Source organism: Leishmania mexicana, chromosome 3 (genome assembly GCF_000234665.1).
Source record: "Leishmania mexicana MHOM/GT/2001/U1103 complete genome, chromosome 3".
NCBI lineage: Eukaryota > Euglenozoa > Kinetoplastea > Trypanosomatida > Trypanosomatidae > Leishmania > Leishmania mexicana.
In genome coordinates this window covers 320,693-339,173 of record NC_018307.1, presented here as the reverse complement: position 1 = coordinate 339,173, position 18,481 = coordinate 320,693, and the positions used below count along the sequence as shown (strand labels likewise).

The 18,481-nt window shown below is 66.1% G+C and overlaps 4 protein-coding genes across 4 annotated transcripts; all 4 read left to right on the top strand.

Moving 5' to 3' along the window:
* Positions 1-315: 315 nt before the first annotated feature.
* Positions 316-4,572, top strand: LMXM_03_0860 (conserved hypothetical protein; the record flags this gene model as incomplete). The annotated part of the gene is made up of 1 exon (XM_003871706.1): positions 316-4,572. One exon carries the CDS (start codon positions 316-318, stop codon positions 4,570-4,572), a length of 4,257 nt encoding a protein of 1,418 aa, XP_003871755.1.
* Positions 4,573-5,594: 1,022 nt separating this feature from the next.
* LMXM_03_0850 (conserved hypothetical protein) lies at positions 5,595-12,296 on the top strand (the record flags this gene model as incomplete). Its single annotated transcript, XM_003871705.1, has 1 exon — positions 5,595-12,296. One exon carries the CDS (start codon positions 5,595-5,597, stop codon positions 12,294-12,296), a length of 6,702 nt encoding a protein of 2,233 aa, XP_003871754.1.
* An 843-nt stretch (positions 12,297-13,139) lies between these two features.
* LMXM_03_0840 (conserved hypothetical protein) lies at positions 13,140-16,067 on the top strand (the record flags this gene model as incomplete). Its single annotated transcript, XM_003871704.1, has 1 exon — positions 13,140-16,067. One exon carries the CDS (start codon positions 13,140-13,142, stop codon positions 16,065-16,067), a length of 2,928 nt encoding a protein of 975 aa, XP_003871753.1.
* A 1,295-nt stretch (positions 16,068-17,362) lies between these two features.
* LMXM_03_0830 (conserved hypothetical protein) lies at positions 17,363-18,388 on the top strand (the record flags this gene model as incomplete). The annotated part of the gene is made up of 1 exon (XM_003871703.1): positions 17,363-18,388. The coding sequence occupies one exon, from the start codon at positions 17,363-17,365 to the stop codon at positions 18,386-18,388; it is 1,026 nt and encodes a 341-aa protein (XP_003871752.1).
* Between the last annotated feature and the right edge of the window lie 93 nt (positions 18,389-18,481).

Here is an 18,481-nt window from a genome sequence, read left to right as displayed (position 1 = left end):
CGCGAGCGTCCTCTGCCCTTCTCCAACGCTGAGCCCGCCGCGACAGGCAACCCTGCCGCTACCACGACTGCAGCAGCGACGAGCCTTCTGCCCCGTCTCCAGCGTGTTGTCACCACTGGACCACACGCAGCCGTGGAAGACACGGAGCTTTCGGAGTTGTCGCTGCTATGGGCCGCCATCGAGTCATCCGTGTCGATGGCCACTGCAGCAGCATTACCGTCATGTACACCGTCGTCGGCATCGACGTCGCCTGCGGCAGTTGCGGACACGCTGCACGAAGGGCCGCACGCGCGCTTCATTGCAGAGACAACGGCAATGCTCTGGGGCGGCGACTACCCGTCATGGATGGTGCAGCAGTGGGTGCGCTTGGGCGACGTCGAAGACGAAGAGGATGGAGGCACGGATGATGCGGTTGTGGCGGGCGAGTCCGGTGAGAGTAGCCCGACAGGCGCCAACAACGCCGAGACAGCGGACGCGACGGCACTCGGGCGCGAAGAAGAAATCAAAAGGATGGACGGCGAGAGTTTCGTCGAGCCTCAGCTGAGCGGCCACGGCGCCCATCCGCCCCACCCACCGCCGAGTCGCCACAGTGAAGCGGAGAGGGTAGAAGCGGCGGCGAGTGCTGTTGTGAGTAGCAGCGACGCGCCGGTACCGGCGCCGTCACCGAGCTGGACGTTCATGATGCAGCAGGCGCTTGAGGCGCTGCAGCTCCACCTGCCGCTCCACCACAACTACCCCCCACCACAGCTGCAGCCGGCGTCCACTGGAGAGACGCCTGTCACGACCCTCGCCAGACACCTCGTACAGGATGCCCCACTGCTGTGGCTGCGCTACCTACTTGTTCCTATGTACACGCAGTGGACACAGCAGCGCGCTGCTGCCCCTCCTGCCGCAGACGCGGCGGCAACAACCACGACGGCACCAACACCGTCATCGTCGTCGCCGTCCGCCACGACAGTCCTTGAGTGTGACGGCGCCGTCACCATGCACGAGCTGCTCGGCGCTCTTGGCACAGCCAGCGTGCGCGAGGCACTGCGTAAGGAGCAGTCGTGGTCGGACGACCTCGTCAAGCTGGTGGCTGCCGCAGCAGCAGCGCCGCCATCTGAGGCGTCAGCGACGCTGAAGGCAATAGACGTACGCCGGGCGGCGATGCGGGATCAGCAGCGGCAACACACCGGGGAGATAGTGTATTTCACTGGCGCCCTTGCCAAGGCAGCGCAGTCCTTCATGGTGCTCGGCCAAGGCGGCTACGCCATCCTTGCCAGCCTCATCATACGACTGCTCGGCCGCGCGAGAGCTGCATGGGCAGAGTGGGCGAGTCCGTTGACAGAGGCAGAGGTTCAGCGCGCAGCTCAGATGGTATACCGCTGCGGTGGTCACGAGATGCGCGCCGACTGCGACAGCAGCAGCAGTGTGAAGGCAGAGGAGAAGGCGCCGGCGGAGAAGCGCATCCGAGTTGAGCTACCACCGCGACGCGCCGCGCCGCGCACTGACGTCCCGCGCATGACAGCTGTAGAGTCGTTCGCGGCTCTGCGTGCTGCCCTGAGCTCGGCGGCGCAGCGGCAGGCGCACCTGGTGTGGCGGTGCTGGTACATCCTCTACGGCTACTACGGTGCGGACCTCTACACAAACGACGTGCTGGCCCGCACGTTGGAGGAGGAAGACCTGGAGAAGGCGGATGTGCATCGGATGGCGGCGGCGCAGCAGGCGCACTGGCGTCGACTGCGGCTCGCTGCAGACGTGAAGCAGCACGCGCCATCCGAGACGCACTGGCTGTGGTGCTCCACACTGCTCGCCTCCGTAGAGACGATGCTGATGGCGGCACTGAGCGGCAATCGCGCCGACGAGCACGTGCCGGCCGGGGCATGCGCCGGTGTGCTCACAACGGCAGCCACCGATGTGCTACCGGCATGCATGACTGAACTCTTGTACAGACGGCTCCTGGAGGGTACCGTTCGTGCCTTCACTGCAGAGCTGCGCGACACGCTACGTGTGTACGGAGAGGCTGCCCTCGCCCTCCGCAGCGGCGGTCTGCACAGCTCCACCTTTGCGGACCCCTCCGCTCTGCAGGCGGTGGCGCACAACGTGGTGGCGCTGCAGGACGCATTTTCGCAGTGCTTGGTTGCATCTTTAGGGCATGCACCCGCCGCCGCGATGGGCCCGCATCAGGGAAGGTCGACGCTGTGCACCCAGGCCGGTGTGTACCTATGGCAGTTGTACCCAACGCTGCTGCGCGTGCAGGTACCGGAGGAGGCGTCGTGGATGAGCACCACTGGCACAGAGCAGGCCGGCGACACCGTTGGAGCGAGCGACTCAGCCGAGGTGGCGGCTGGGCCGTTTGCCGCGCAGTTCAAGCGCCACTGGCGGCGGCGTGGGCGGCATCTATCCGCTGTAATGACGGATGCCTTCCACTGCATGGAGCAGGCGTTGACGCATGGGCGGCACCGCGCCACTTCGCCGCTGCCGCTGCCGTTGCCGTTGCTGAGCAGCACTGCAGCACCGACCACCGCGACCGCGGCAGTGTCGAAGTCGTGTGACGGCAGCGCGGGCGCCAACGACGACGTCCGTGGCTGGAACAACGCAGATGATGGCGCGGCCACGGCGCGTTTTCTTGCCGCCCTCGCGCACAGCCCTGCCGGCGGGGTTGCGGCGAGCAGCAGCAGTGCTAGCAACGACGCATGGACTGCAGCGTTGTGCGACATCGCCGCAGACTTCTACGCCGTGTACGACCAGAGCTGTTTCTTTATTCTCCGCCCTGAACGGCAGCGACTCTTCACCCTCTCTGTGCGGCGGCTCTCCCACCTCCTGATGGGCCCGCCAGATGTAAGCTCCGCCAGCTCCTCTCCGTCCCTCGCCGCAGCGTCCGGCTCAGCCACAAGGACGACACCACCGCTCCCTCAGCAGCCCCTCGTGTGCCTCCTGCGTCGTGACACGCGCCTGTGGATGCTGCTGACGCATGGTGTGCTGCTGCAACTGGAGCGGCGAGGTCGCGTGGCGCGCGAGGATGAGGCACTGCTCGCGTCGTACCTCCTGCCGCTCATGACACTCTTAGGGAGTAGGCAGCACGATGGAGAAGTCGATCGGGGTAGCGCAGACAGCTTCTTACCATGCAATGCGACGGAGGGGTCGCCGGTGTGGGCAGACACCGCTGTCGCCGAGGATATCCTGTTGCTCCTTGCCAGCGGTCTCGCTTCGCTCCCGTGGGACTTGGAAGAGGTCTATGTCACGGTGCAGCGGCACACCGCCCTGTGTCTGCGTCACTGCACGCGACACAGAGGGGGGCTATCGACTAACAGGGCAGCGACGGTGACGGAGATGGCAGCGTGGTTCGGTGCTGCCGAGCCTGCGAGCACGTCAGCGGCGCCATCATCCCCGACGACTGCTGTGGCCTCGCCGTGGGGTTTCTCTGGCGTCGCTGAGGTGGGCTCCCCAGCCGTGCGGAGCGACAGAGGTGCAGCAACCCTGGCTAGAGAGACAGCACAGATCGACGCGCAGTGCCGCCGAGACAACCCGCTCCTCGCGCACCGCGGAGACGAAGCGGCGTCGGTCTCCGTTGCCGCTGGCGCCCGCAACCCCACGTTAACAGCGCCGTCCGGCCCTTCTGAGGACGCTGTAGACGCGCGCTTCGCTGCGGCTCTCGCCCGCCACGGGCAGCTCGCCTCCACCTCTCTCGCCTCAGCGCCGTGCGGGCTGCTGATGGTGGTCGGTGCCTACCGCAGCTGCGGCCGCGCCCTTCACGGCCTCCGCGCTGCGCTGGAGGAGCAGCATCGCATGGCGCGTGAAGACGAGGTTGGCGAGTTCGTTGGCCGCACCGTCACCTTCTGCACTTCGGAGGACATCGCCGCCTTCCGCGGTCTCGTGACGACGGTGCACAGCTGCGTCTTCGGCTATGCCTGTCGGCCACGCGGGCTGCTGCGGCTATGGCTGGGGTATCTCCAGCACCTCTTCGACTGCGTGGTGCCGCGGTCGGCGTCGTCGTCGTCCGGGGACCCCCTGTGTACCGAGGGAGAGGACACGCTGGTGCTGATGCCGAGCAGCTGGCAGCGGCGACACCACATAACAACCTTGTTTGGTGCGCGGGTGTACCGCACCGGGTGGCGGGCGCTGCAGCACGACGGCGAGCCGGCGTCGCAGACGCGGCTGCGGGAGGTGCTGGGCGAGTGCTTGGCGGACCTCATGTTGCTGCCCTACTCACACACTCGTGGCGGTGCCAACCGCCGTAAGAATGAAGCGGCAGCGTCGACGGTGGCGGCTGAGCGCATGGACGCGGCCGCCGCCACGCAGGCGGTTCTGCAGCGCACGTTACCTCACACTGTGCTGGAGATTCTGTGCGAGCTGCTTCGCATACCCGTTGAAGGCAACCGGGATGGTGCGAGCGACGGGGAGAAGGTCGCCGCCGTGGACGCGGCTGGGAAGACCATCGGAAAAAGTTTCCTCGGTCTCGAGGGGCTTCTCGCCTTCCTGCGTCGGCTGGAGCTCCTCGTGGCTCCTGGCAGCGTGCAGGACCGTCGCCTTATCCACCTGCTGCGACGCGTGTACGAGGCAGCCGACGCGGCGGCGCTCGGCATCTGAACACGACTCCTGCCTCCAACTCTGCCCACCCACCCCGCCTCGCCAGTCGCTGTGACGTAACACCATCCAGGACCTGGCCACCAGCATCTATGGCGACACATCGCACCGACCTCCCCATGAAGAGAGCGGGGGAGGGGGCCATCTGCGCGGCTGCTGCGGCATGTGTGGCCGTGTCTGTCCGTCAGGTCCGTCTTTGCGGGGTCGCACACAGGGATCGAGCCTCTTCCACCCGTCACCATCCCAATGAAGCGTACACACATGTGTACACGTGTGTACGCACACCCCAAGGTGCTTGCGCGCGTGTGCCGCAGTCCGTCACCGCGAGTGCCCTGATGAACCCGAGAATGATTCACTGCCGCCGCCACCCCTCCCCCTCCCCTCGTCCGCCTCCCCTTCCCTTTCACGTCCGCATCGCGCACCTGCGCATGGCAACGAATCGAAGCCGACGACTACCATCACAGCCGCGGCGTTACACCCAACACCGCCGACCAGCAGCGGGCTCATTAGCCTCTGTGCTTGTGTGTGTGTGTGTGTCTACGGGCCACCGTTGCCCTGAACTTAGCGTGACCATCCCCATCTCTCTGCACGTCCTTCATCTGGCACACCGCCGTCCGTGCGTCTGCCTCTGCCCAAAGGCGCCCACTGCTGCCAGGCGGGCTGCCAGGACCAAGCGCCACGCTGCAGTGGCTGTGAGTGATTGAGCGATATGAATACAGACGCACGCGCAGCCCTCCTCCTCCTCCTCCCCCCCCCACACACACACCGCTTCCCGTACGCCGAAAATAGACATGAACTTGCCACCCTCATCGAAGGCGCCGGACGCCGACTCCCCTCGGTCTTTCCGCGCAGAGCGTGAGGCGGCGACAGCGCGCAAACCGCTGCACCTGCGCTCCCCACCACCAACCGCGTCACACCCGCCGTCGGCTCCCACTTCTGTATCCGCCCCCCTGTCGCCGCCACTCCCGCTGCATCGCTCAAGTAACCTCGCCAACCGTTCAGCGCTGCCAGGTGCTCGTCGGCTGATGGATGATTCACCACAACCGCCGCTGCCGGACGCGGCGCACAGAATCGCAGAGCTTGTCGCACCGCATGAGCTGCAGCTGTACAACACAGACGTCCGCTCATGTGGCCACCCGCAGCGACTCTACGTCAAGGTTCCAGTGAGCCCCAACAGCAGCATGGCAACTGCATGGAACCACCAAGACAGAGTTGCACCGGTCCCCTGTACCGAAGGCGCAGAGGCAGCGACCCCACGACATCACCTGGCGAGCAGCCGACCGCAAGCCCTTTCGCCTCCCCTTGCCCTCGTCAGCAGCAGCACCGCCGCCGACGCCACACCACCGGCGAGGGATGCTGCATACCGGGTTCCGCCACCGTCTTTAGCGTCCCCTGCGGTGTTGGTGTCGTCATACGCAGCGGAGAGTGCGCGGGCGTCCGTGGGGTCAGAGCCGCTGCAGCTGGTAGCGACGGACGGGGTGCGTACCCCGGCCTCCTCCCCGTCCACCTCCCTCACGCCCGCAGCAACGGCGGAGACGAGTGCCATGAAGTGTCACCATGAAGACGATGACGAAATATGCCACCCTCACCAGCCGCAGGAGCAGCAGCAGCAGCTGGTGATGGGCACCTCAACCTTCATTCAAACGACCCTGTCGGCCCTCTTCTCCTCGCGTCAACGCTCCGTCTCGGGAAACACGGAGGAGCGCGACATCGCCGATGTCCTGCCAGCCGATGATGCTACCCATAGCGTTCCCATGCCAGCCGCGGATGCCAGTGGTGACGAGAGGAATCTGCTCGTGCAGCTGACGGAGGACACTACATACCGCGGCGCGAGCGCCCACGCGAGTCCTGCCGAGGTCCACCGGCCACAAGAGGGGGTCTCCTCGGCAGTGATGCCATCCTGGGCGGGCCGCGAAGCTACAGCAGTGACCAAGGAGGGAGCGATGCTGCCCGCGCAACTCTTCACAACGGCGGTAAGGGAAGAGGTCTCGGCATCGTCGACGCGGTCTGTCTCGCATGTGCGGTCGTCGACGGAGAGGAGTGACATTCACTTCTCGAGCGCCACCGCAGCCACACCACCGTCCGTGCGTGCCGAGTGTTGGGCTGAGACCGAACCGGCCGTACCTGACCCGTGGCAGTTTACAGGGCACTCTGCCCACACCACCCCGCACTCGCAGCCCGCCCCGATAAGAGGCACCTATCCCTCCTCTGCAGCACCAGCAGCAGCAGCGTCGACTGCGCCATGTAGCACCGACCGTGAGGAGCTCGTAGATGCACATCTGGATGACGAGGCTGAGGTGTGGCTGCTGGGCGTTCCAAGCCAACCATCGGCGACGGCACAGGAGGAGCAGCAAGCACAACTTTACGCGCTGCAGCCTACCGGAGCAGAGGTGTCCGAGGTGCCTCCGTCGCCAGTGGGCAACGGTGAGGATCGCCCGGCGATTGTACCGGTGGATGCGAGTCGATCACCTGTCACCCCCTCCCTCCCACGTGAACCTTCGGTTGTGCAACACCGCTACGATGATGTCAACGACGCGACGGCAACAGCAGTGGCGGAACGGGTGCAGCAGCAGCATGCAAGGCGTGAGGACATCGCCGTGGCCGAGACGCACATCACCGCCCGCGACGGAATCGACGAGGTTGTCGAAGGCAGTCGGGAGGATGGAGTCGGGCACACTGCGACGGTGCTCACCGCGTCGCCGGCCGTGGTGACAGCGGACGCTCACGCACCATCCTCGCGGACCTCGTTCTCGTCGTCCTCCCGCCTGAGCTTCCGCGTGGAAAAGGGAGCAGCCGAGCGCCCTGTCACCGACGCTGCCGCCGCGCACTTCCCAGTGGGGATACTGGAGGACGAGGTGGAGAAAGCCCCCTCGGCCCTGGCTGCCCCTGAGCCTCCGGCTGCCCGCGGCGGCAGCGCCGACGACGACGGCGACGGCTTAGATGTTGCGATGCCGCGCACAGACGCGTCAGAAGACGTCGGTACTGCCGCCGCTGCGGATCGTGGGGCGAACGTGACGCGCGCACGAAACCACCAGCTGGCTGTTGCAGCCACTGGTGGTGAAGAGGTGGTGGTGGCGGATGTGCGAGAGACGCAGCACAGAACGCCGATCCCGTGCGCGGCGGGCGGGACGGTGCCTGCGACGTGTGTGGTGGCTCGCTCCTCCCCATCAGATCGCGGGCTTGTGCCACCACCGACGCAGCACACAGTCCCTCCTGCACTGCCGGCAGCGATGATCGACGGCGCCTACGGTGCCCGTGCTGCGCTGCGGGCGCATGACGCACCGCCCTCGGCCGCTGACACAACCAGCATGTGGCGCTGGCCCCCGCAGCCCTCTCCCTGTGACCGCAGCCAGTGCGACCACCATCACCACCTGAGCGGCGGTGAGCAGCAGCAGTGGTGTTCAGCGGCTTCCCTCTTCCAGCGCCGCCCTGTCGCGCGCGACTTGTTGGCGGATGTGGACGTCATGAACGATGAAGAGGACAACGCACGGGGGAAGGCCATTGCAGGGCAGCCACGCGGCCCAGTCCGTTTCGAGGGCAGAGACGATCAGCTTGTGCCGCAGCATGCATCGTCGTCAGCAGCAGCGCCTCCGCCAAGTCCGCCCACCGCGGACGTCGTTGACAGGTTTGTGCTCGCGCACCGTCGCCGGATCGCGGACGCGCCTCTCCACGAGCTGATGGAGCTCGAGCGGGAGGGCCGGCGGATGGTCATGCTCGATATGCTGCAAGACAGAGAGGCGGTACTGCAGGAGAAGGTCTTTGACTTTAGCATGCTCGCGCTGTTACCGGCCCGCCCGTCGGCAGTCGCGGCTGCTGCTGCAACGCGTAGGTGGACAGGCACCAGTACCGGCACCAGCAGCAGCGTCGCCCGTGACGGGGCGGCTGCACCGCAGCGGGCCTGGGTGCCTCCACTGCCGCCGTCGCCTCTTACCCCAGCCGCCTCCGCCTCCATGTCGAGGTCCGCAGCGGCCTCGGTGCTTGCGACAGTCACGGCGCCGCCACCGACGAGCCGTGAGGAGGTGGAGCGACTTCTACGCATGCGTGGGCTATCCGGCAGCTTGTCGCTCGGCATCGTCAGCGCAGCTCTACTCGCTGACGAGCTGCTACGACGCGAAGTTGTCGAGGGCGCAGAGGCCAGCGCACGCACACTTCTCCTGCGGCTGTGCCGGTGTGGCGCAGATGCACTGGATCCGTACAGCGTCGTGGTGCAAGAAGCGCTGGCGCGCCAGCGGCTGATGGCGATGGAGCGGCTCGAAGGTCAGCAGGCGCGGTCACTGGAGAACTCGCCTGCAGCCGACACATTGGAGCTGCTGCGCATTGGCCGCGAGTTGGCGTTGTGTCACATGATGGAAGACAACGAACGGCGCGAGGTGATCGAGAAGGCGGAGCAGCTGGGGCGGCAACGGCTGCGAGAGCTTCATCTGCGTGGTCTGGCAGCGCGACTGCGCCAGTGCGAGCTGCTGCAGTCCTCCATGGACGTGGCGCTACGCGATGCCATCGATGACGTCGTGTTCGACGAGACGCAGGCACGCGAGGAGCTTCGGGTAGAGGCGATCCGCGAGATGACGGTGCTGCTAGAGTCGGCGAGCGGCACCGTCGTGCGAGATGCTGCGCGCCAGCGTCACCGTCAACTTCAGCAGCAGCGGGAGGACGCGACACCGCAACGCTCGCAGGAGCAGGTGCGTCTTTCGGCGACCGACGCCAAGAGCGGCAGCAGCGCAGCGGCGGGCCACGAGCAAGCGACGCCCGCGGCGGCTTCGGGAAGCAATGCACCGGCAGGAGAGGACGTCGAGGACGACAGCGACTGGGAGCTTGTGGAGGAGGTGAACGAGCTGAGCGTTGGCGGCGATGTTGCGGTTTTCGACGCAGCAGAGCCGCCGATGAAGTCGGCGACAGCGGCGGCTACGGAAGCAGCGGCGACGGCGAATGGTTTTCCGGCTCTGGTGGCAGACGGCACACCGGACTTCTTTGAATGGGATCCGACCTCGAACTCCGCCTCCTCCCTCTCGACGCGGTCCAATGCGCGCAAGCGTCATCTATCCTCATCGCAGCAGCCCCCGCACCCGCAACAGCAGCACACGTCGACCTCTTCCCCTTCGCCGCACTTGACCAACATGACGGCGCTGACGGTCACCACCACAACCACAAGCAGCGGGCAGGCGGCGGGCGGTGACAGCGGTGATAGCGCTCCACAGGTGAAGCAGAAGGACGTTGCCATCAACGCGAGCGGCACCACGACGTCTGACGGTCGTAGGTCACCGACGACGGTGCTGCCGACGGAAGAGAAGCAGCAGCTCGTGCAGGGGCGCGAGCCTGTCAATCCGGCTGAGGTGAGCGTGCTGCTGCACGCGCTGCGCTGCGCTGAGGCGGCGGTGCGGGATAAGCACAAGGCTTCGCTCCAGACTGAGGCTACCGTCGAGAAAGGCAGCGCAGCACCAGCGTGGCCACAAGGCCAGGAGAACTCGGCCGCGGTGTCGGCTGGGAACCTTGACGGTGGTGTGGCACAGAGCGGCAGCACACTGTCGCGGCCTCCCCTGAGCCAGGAGCAGTATCAGGTGGTCAGCGTGGACGATGTGGTGGACGCGTCACACCAGCCACGTACGACGATGCCCTCGCGTCACGCCTCAACCACTCGCGGTCCATCCTTCATCAACCGCCACACGATCCCCTGCTCCCTTACCGACTCCCCTCGCCGCGGCTACGCTGCGCTGATGCGCAAGTACACCCCGCAGCGTGAGCCTCAGTCTTCACCACTGCTCGCAGCCGCCGCCGCCGCCTCAGCCTCATCGCCGTCGACGTCCTCGTCCAGTTCTTCCCGGCCGTACGCGGATGGGGATGTGTACGCGTACGACCCGCAACGGACGCGGCACAGTAGGCCAGCACGCCGGGCGGCGTTCGAAACGGACCCCGATCGCCGAGCGCCATGGAAGCGCTCCTACGAATACATCGGCGACAAGGAGGCTGTGAGCAGCGCGGAGGCGGCGCTTGGCGTGTGCAAGGACAGCGGTACCGGCGCACCTGCGTCCGTCTCCGAGCCAACACCCCAGACGCCAGCGCGCGAAGTGTCCCCGGCCCAACGCCGTCGCGCACTCTCAGCCTTTGAGCCATCACACGTGCCCTCGGCATCCACGGTGCCGCTCGTGCTCGAGGTGATCACGGAGATGCGCTCGACGCGGTCGTCACCGGCGACAAATGTCACCGTGTCGCCCATGAGCTCCGGCGCGCGCCCCAATCAAAGCCCAACTCGTGCGCGCTCTCCGCAGGCATACGCAGCCCCGACGGCTGCGTGGACCCAGTACGTGCAGGACCAGCAGCTGGTGCGCTGCGTCAGGAACGGCGGCGCCGCCACCCACGTGAACCTGGATCAGAGCAGTTGCTCTCGGCGTCGCTGGGGTCATGCGGAGGACCATACAGTGCAGCACGCCAGCGCTCCGCAAGCACCGCTCCTCATCACGCGACTACCACTGGAATGTGGCCCCGGCGTGTGGATGTCATCGCCGCGTTGCGCACACGGCGGCGTGCATGTGGTTGCCACAACAACGCCGCCACGCACACGCCCTGCACCGGCAACGCTAGCCGACGCCTTCTCCCAGGCGGCCCGAACAGGCGACGTCGTACACTTGCCAACAACTGTGGCGGAGCTGCTGAGGGCGCCGCAACACACGCACCTCCCCTGTCCTGCCTCCGCGAAGCCGATGAAGGGGTCGTCGTGTCAGCCGGCCGAGGATCGTCACGCGCGGCGCCAGCACCCCACCCCGTATAACTACGTGGACGTCTTTTACAAGTACAGAGATCGGTCACCCCATTGCAGCGCTCCAGCAGTGCCCTCAGCTGACGCGTCGGTGCAGCCGCCCTCGACGCCGAGCGCCGCCTTCATCTCCGCGCGCTGCACCGCCGTGCGTGAGCGCGAAATGAATCACGAGCTACGGCAGCTACGGCAAGCATTGTCACCGTCGCACGCGCGCCGAGCGACGCCGTCGCCCCCAGCCCGCGCAGGTCGCGGTGGCAGCAGCACACGCGTCGCATCATCGCGAAGGGGGTCGAGCACCAGCTCTGGCTCTGCCCTCATCACGACTGCGGCGGCAACGTGGGGCGAGGACGAGGTGCTGGCAGACGCATCGGCAGAGCCCGAATATTCCTACTTCGACGACGAAGACGCCTTCGCGCTGCGGTCGGCGGCAGCAGTCAGTCGCGCCGGGCGTCATCGCGCCGTGGCACGACGCTGCCAACCGCAACAGCAGCCGTGCCATGGCGCACTACGGGCCCCTGCCTGGTCTCCTGCGTCCCCGCCAGCCCCGCCGCCACGTCAAGAGCGTCGGCAGAGTGTGTCGGATGCAGCTAGCGGGCATCACGGTGGCGATAGAGACCGTGTGTTCCCAGCTGGCTACCGTGTGCCTCCGGCACCCTCCCCCTGCTCCAACTTTTCTTGCACGCCACCGTCGTTGTCGTACTCCCTGCATCAAGGATTGATGGCAGCATCGTTGTCGTCACCAGCGTCGCCATCGGCGACTGTTGTGCCCTCCGTCGTCGCCTCCAGTTGGCGCAACCCCCCAACTCCGCCAGCAGCAGCGAGCCTGTGGAGTCCATCCAGACACGGCATGCTTCACAGCGGGCGGAGCAGAGGTGGTGGCAACGCTACCCGCAGCAATGGTGACCACATCCTCCGGCAAGATCGGCGCACGCCTTCCAGCGCTGCCGCACCGGTGCGCGTCGTGAATTTTGCCTGAGTCTGCTCGCCACGCTGCTCTCCATCATCATCACCTCACGAGTGTGCGCACCAGCGCCACCCCGATGGCTTCGCCCTTCTTGCTGCGCTGGGGTATTCGCCATGTGCTACTTGCTGTTGCCTGTGTGTATACCTGTGTGTGTGTGTGTGTGTGCCTCCACCGCCGCATCGCCCCGCTGGTGCGTCATCCGGCTTCTTCGCTTCGCGCATTTTCCATCCTCTAGAGACTCTGTACCGCCATCACGCGTGGAGGGAGAGAGATATGGCAGAGAGGGGGTCAGACGCATGTATGCGCGCCCACACACGTATGTCTGCCTGTGAGTGTACGGCTGCGCGCTACCACGCGCACATACACACACACCCTTCTCACTCTCTGCGCAGTCCATCCGTGCGTGGGCGCCCCTGTCGGTGCGCACTCTGCTTCAAGGTCGAAAGACGCAGAAGCATGCCACCCCACGCATCCCACGACACCTCTCTGCTCGGCAGCTCTGCCACGCCATCCACCGTCCAGTCACTCACCGAATTCCCCCGTAACGACAACGATGACGACGGCACGGGGATGATGACGAAACACGTTCACCTATCGTTGTTGCCCTGGCGCCCAAAGCACAGTGGAGCATGCGGTGTGTCCTCACCACCACCACCACCACCACACCCTTGGCTACCCGCCGTCCCTGCCTTCCCTCCCCATACCCGCCATGAACGTGGCGTTGTTGTCCGGTGCAGGGTTCATGCATCCTCGCCGTCGTCGTCTCGCTAGTCACACCCCACCTCTGGCCGCTCCTCATCCCTCTTCTTCGCCTCGACCACTTCGACCGCCCACTAGCCATCCCCATCGACCATCATGACCGATACAGCGGCACCGCGGCAGGTTGCCTGCCAGGGTTGCCGCACGCAGACCACAACGGCCTTCCAGTGCCCGCTGTGTCAAGCGGAGGCAGCAGCGGACCGCGGCTTCTTCTGCACCCAGGAATGCTTCGCCACAAACTGGCTGCAGCACCGCAACACCCTACACAAGAGCGGCGTCGTGCGTGAGGCGCAGCGTCCACCAGCGGGCGCTGCGGCTGCCGCCTCCGCAGGGGCCACGGAGAAGGGCCGCAAGGCGCGTGGCGGTAAGCGTTCCCGTGCAGGCGATGAGGCTTCCAGCGGCACGGGTACAGACGCAAGCGTTGATAAGGGGGCCACCGCTGGTAGCGTGTTTACCCCCTGGCCGCCACTGCCCAACGCGGCGGTGTGCAGGCAGAACAGTTGGGCGCAGGTCACCCCAGAGCTGCCGCTCGATGTGCCCCGCGCAGTCGTGCGCCCTGTCGTGGCGGAAGCTGCGAAGGGCGACGCCGGGCAGTCACTGCAGCGCTGCATGTGGCCTGCGATGCTAGCTGCCGCGCAGTACGTGGCGTTATCTGTGCAGCGCAATGTGGCGCCGTCGGCCATGCAGGTGCTGGTCGTAGCCGGTGACGTCCATAGCGCTCACGCTTTCGCGTGGGCAGCGCGGTGTGTGGGTCTCGCCGGCATGCTGAAGCTCACTGTCTCGGAGCAGCCGACGGAGTCAAGCGCCACCACCACCAGCAGCAGCAGCATCACCGCCAGCACTGCTGTCGCCACGGCGGCATCGCCCTCCCGTTACTTCACCTCCCACCGCCACATCGTCATCGCCACGTCGGCGGTGGTGCGTGCCTCGGCACTGACCCAAACGTCGTCGTCGACGGCGGTGAGCGGCGCCGCGTCGTTGTGGCTGACCGGAGCGCCGTCACGCTCCCTGCTGGTTACTCTCCCCGACGTCGTGGATGCCGAAGATCTGCAAGGCGTGCAGACCCGAGCCATCTTCTTCACAGGGCCGGCCGGCCCCACAAGCAGCGATGCGGAGAAGGACGACGGCAACGGTGGCGGGGTGTCGTACACCTACACCTCACTCGAGGTGCTGTGCGAGGACAGGCAGCCGCTCTGCTGGCAGCCAGTAACACTGCCCGCCCCGGGGTCCTCGACCCCGAGCACCGCCACTGCTGTAAACGGAGGCGCAGCAGCAGTGGCGGCGGCTGCCTCATGTTTGGACGATGACGTCTGCACGTGCTTCGCCAACGGCGACATGGCTGCTGCGCTTCAGCACCTCGTCCGCTGCTACCAGCATCAGCCAGGGCACCTAGAGTCGAAGCTGTACTACACGCTGTGCTGCAACTGGGGCGCCGCCAGCCTCGTCCACGCGCACCACCGCCTCGCGTACGTGGCGCGCTTCCTGTGTGACTGCTCGGTCCGCTTCGAGGCGCCAAAGAACGCAACCCTTGCCGATGCGGCGCTCCGTGCGATAGCGGCGGTGTGCCGACTGCTGCCGCGCATGGCGGACGTCGAAGCCGAAGAAGCCGCAGCAAGGGCGGCGGCTGACGCATCGGGCAAGGAGAGCACCGAAGACGGCGCCGCCGCTGCCGCCAACAAGTCGAAGAAGCCCCGGCTGCAGAAGAGCGAGGTGGCAGCAGCGGCGCCGTACGCGCCATCCCTCGCCTCCACCACACGCCCCACGCCGGCAGTCGTCAGCGGGGTCAGTGCCCCCTCGGCGCAGGAGGTGGCCCGCTACGCGAACTATTACACCCACCTGCCCAACCTGCAGTTGCAGGCGACCGTGTGCCATCTCTACCCCATCGCCTCTCCGGCCATGCTCGACACCTTCGCCATGGCGTGGGGACTGTACCGGTACCTCCCTGGCCCGAGCAGCCTCAACGGCGCCGATCACGCCCGCAGCGCGGCCGTGCGCCGTGTCCGGCAACGCTTCACGACGAAGCTTGACAGCGCCAGTGGGGTCTTCTACGTCATTCTCATGCATCTCGTGTACGATGCCGTCGGCCCGTACTCGCTCCCAGTGGACGAGGTGAACCGCCGCCTGCAGTGGGATCTGACCCTCGCCCACGACGCCGGGTCGCTGGAGGCGTACCTGCGTTGCTGCGGCCTCCTCTTGGCGGACGATGGCCTGCTGCTCCCCACGTCGAGCAAGCAGCGGGTGCGGACGATAAACGATGGCGGCCGTGCTGCAACGGCGCCGGCAGCGCTATCGAGCCGCCTGAAAGTGGCGCGCGAGACGACGCAGTCGCGGACGGAGCAGCTGCGCTGCTTCGCGGTCAAGTCGATGGCCGGCACCAGCGGTGCCGCCGCTGTGGCGTCGAGCGGCAACTACGGCGTCATTGAGCTCCCGTGGAAGACTTTCCCCATCACGGGTGAGCGACAGCGACAGGTGGCGCGCCTGCACCAGGCGGCCGTGGAGGAGGTACTGATGGCGATGCCACGCGTGCCACGTCCGATGTACATCGGCGACGTCGGCAACCTCATCGGCAAGTGGATGCACTTTAACTCGCGCTTCGATGGCACCCTCGGCGTGAACCTTCAGGCCTTCCTCGAGCAGCACCCAGAGGCGTTCAAAGTGCTTGGCAACATCGTCACGCGACGCACTGCGGGCAAGACGGAGCAGGTGCGCATCCGTTTCGACGACGACGACGCGCACGGCAACGATGACAGCGACGATGACACCGACCGCGCCCGAAAGACGCGGGACCGCCAGCTGCTGACGGGACAGAAGCGCTCCAAGAGCGGAGGAAAGGGTACCGTCGAGCTGCCCGCGCGCGCGCGCAAGAAGCGCGCCATCAAGGAGTTCAACAAGGAGCGGTTCAACCGCAACTACAAGTCGATCGACCCCTCGGCGCGTGTGCCGGGCTACGTCAAGCGCGGCCCACGTCGCATCAAGGGGCGTGGCAAGAAGCCGAACAAACGTGGCGTGAAGCGCGGGGCGTAGTCTGCGCCCGTGTGTGATCGCAGCGGCGGTGGCGTGTGCAGAACGAGTAAAGTGCTGGAGTCTGTGGAAGGAGAGGAGGCGAGGTGAGGGTGAGGGTGAGGGTGAGGGGGCGGCTGCCAAAGGGGCGGGGCGCTGCACGCACAAGCGCGCGCTGTCATCGCCCTGCGGCTGCATCGCGACCACCGCCGCCCCTCCCTCGCGCCTGTTTTGGAACGCTCGCTTCGCTTCAGGCTTTAACGCAGCTGTTAAGGTGGGATAACACACTAAAAGAAGGGGGCACGGAGGAGAAAGTGCCCCGCGCACGGACACAGAGTTGTACAGAATGGACAGGCGGACGCAAGTACGGGGGGGGGCGCAGGGGGCACCCAGCCTCGTCGCCGCCGCCGCCTTCTCCCCTTCCCTTCCCCTCTCACACCCTCCGTCGTGCGTGTGCACGCGTCCGTCCGTCTCTCTCGGTTAATTTTCGCTTTATGTATGTGTGTGTGTGTGTGGCGTGTCTGCCGTGTTCGGTGTTGTTCCTCGTGTGCCGGTAACCGCGCCACTCAACGCGCGAGGCGCTCGCCCTCGCTACAGAGCGTTCCTGTGCGGACCGAAACAGGAAGCTGTGAGGACGCCTCCGAGAAGGTAACTTCGGGGGTGGGTTGACGGTGGTATAGTGGGTCGGCAGCGGGCACGGTAGTCGCTGAGATGAGCAGGTCTCAGAAGGGGCTGGCTCCAACACTCCCCGCTCTTCTTTCTCTGTCGTGTCCTGCCCTGTCCTGTCCTCTCCCCACCACCACCACCACCACCATCGTCATCACCGTCCAGTCGTGACGGCCTTCGCAGTCGGTGACGACCCATCAACGGGGGCGCTTGCTGCGCTCGCGTGTCTGCTCCTGCGCGTCTCCGTCGTCCTGTTACCTCCCCATCCCTCTCTCCCCCTCCCTCACACGCCCCTCGGCAGAGGCACACACATACATCTATCGATAGGAGCGCAACTCGCGTGTCAGCTGACGTCTGGTTCGTGCGGTGCTCCCTTCGAGGCACCTCCTCCGCACACCCACACTCCCCACCTCAACGCACTCAGCCCCTCTTCTGCCCGTCCTTCGCTGACTATGCGCCAGCGCATACGTCTGCTGCAGACCTTGGTGTCCCAGAAAGGAGCGGCAACCGCTGCCACAGGCGCCGCAAGCAGCTCCCCCTCAGCAAGCAGCTCCCCCTCAGCAAGCAGCTCCCCCTCACCAGCAGCACCAGCGTCCCCTGCGCCGTCGGTGGCGACAGACAACGAGCGCTCCCTCCTGCGCAATCTGATCCCGATGCGTGTATACAGCTCCGGCCCACCCTCCACCTACCTGCGTCACGCCTTCCTGAACCAAGATCGCCTCATCCGCCGCTTCCTGGGCGCCCTCGAGGCCGTTCCGCTGCCGTCGCTGCCGCGCATCCTGCTCGCGGAGGGGTTCCAGCGGATGCTGGAGGGTGACGTGCCGCAGCGCGAGCTGCGCGAGTTGTTTGAAGAAGCGGAGGTGGAGTGCCGCAAGATGCTGCTGCATCTGGATGTGAATAAAGGCGGCCACCGCCGCTACCACGACTCGCACGCCGACCCTCGCGATCAGGAGATGTGGCACGCTGTGATGCACGATCCGCTACGCCGCCTCCTCGCCCACGAGCTCCGCGCGGCGTGCAGCCACTACGCACGGATGATGGCGGTGTCGAGCAGCCCCTACGTCCCAGCGGCCGTCATTGTGCGCACCATCATAGCCTCTGACGTGCGCACCGACAACCTCCTGGTCAAGATGACGCTCGCGTTCGAAAGACACCCGCGCAATGTGCAGACGGGCGAGCGCGTCGGAGAGGCGATGCCGCCGGTGGTGGAGGAGCTGATGAAGGAGCTGCTGCTGCTGGAGCGAGATGCCTTTGGCTGCTTCCGGTTTGACCCGCGCGGCGACAACCACCACCTCGTGCACAGCCTCAAGCTCGCCGACATGACCAAGACGCCGCAGTCTTTCAGCATAATGCTTGACCAGCTCATGAAGAGGTACGGCAACTACTGCGTCGAGTGCGAGGAGGTGCACAAGGGCCGCTGGTGCCAGTACAAGGTCCACTGCGGCCCCGAGGACCACCGCATCGACCCGGCGCTGCCGCTGTTCGAGTCCGTCGTCGCCACGGACCCCATCACCGGCGGTGCCTTGAACATGCTTGTACACTACGACGAGCCCATCTGCCTTCGCCACAAGCACACCTCGCGCGAGACGAAGGGCAACTTTGGTCACACCGAGGTCTTCGAGCTGGCCATGGATGTCACGAACCGCACGTTCTGGGAGCGTTACTTCCTCGACCGGTGAAGGAGGCGGAGGGTAGCGTGACGATGGCGAGGAACGACAGAGGTGGTTGTCGTCCTGGGCGATCGCCGGGTCGACAGACATGCATGCACGCGC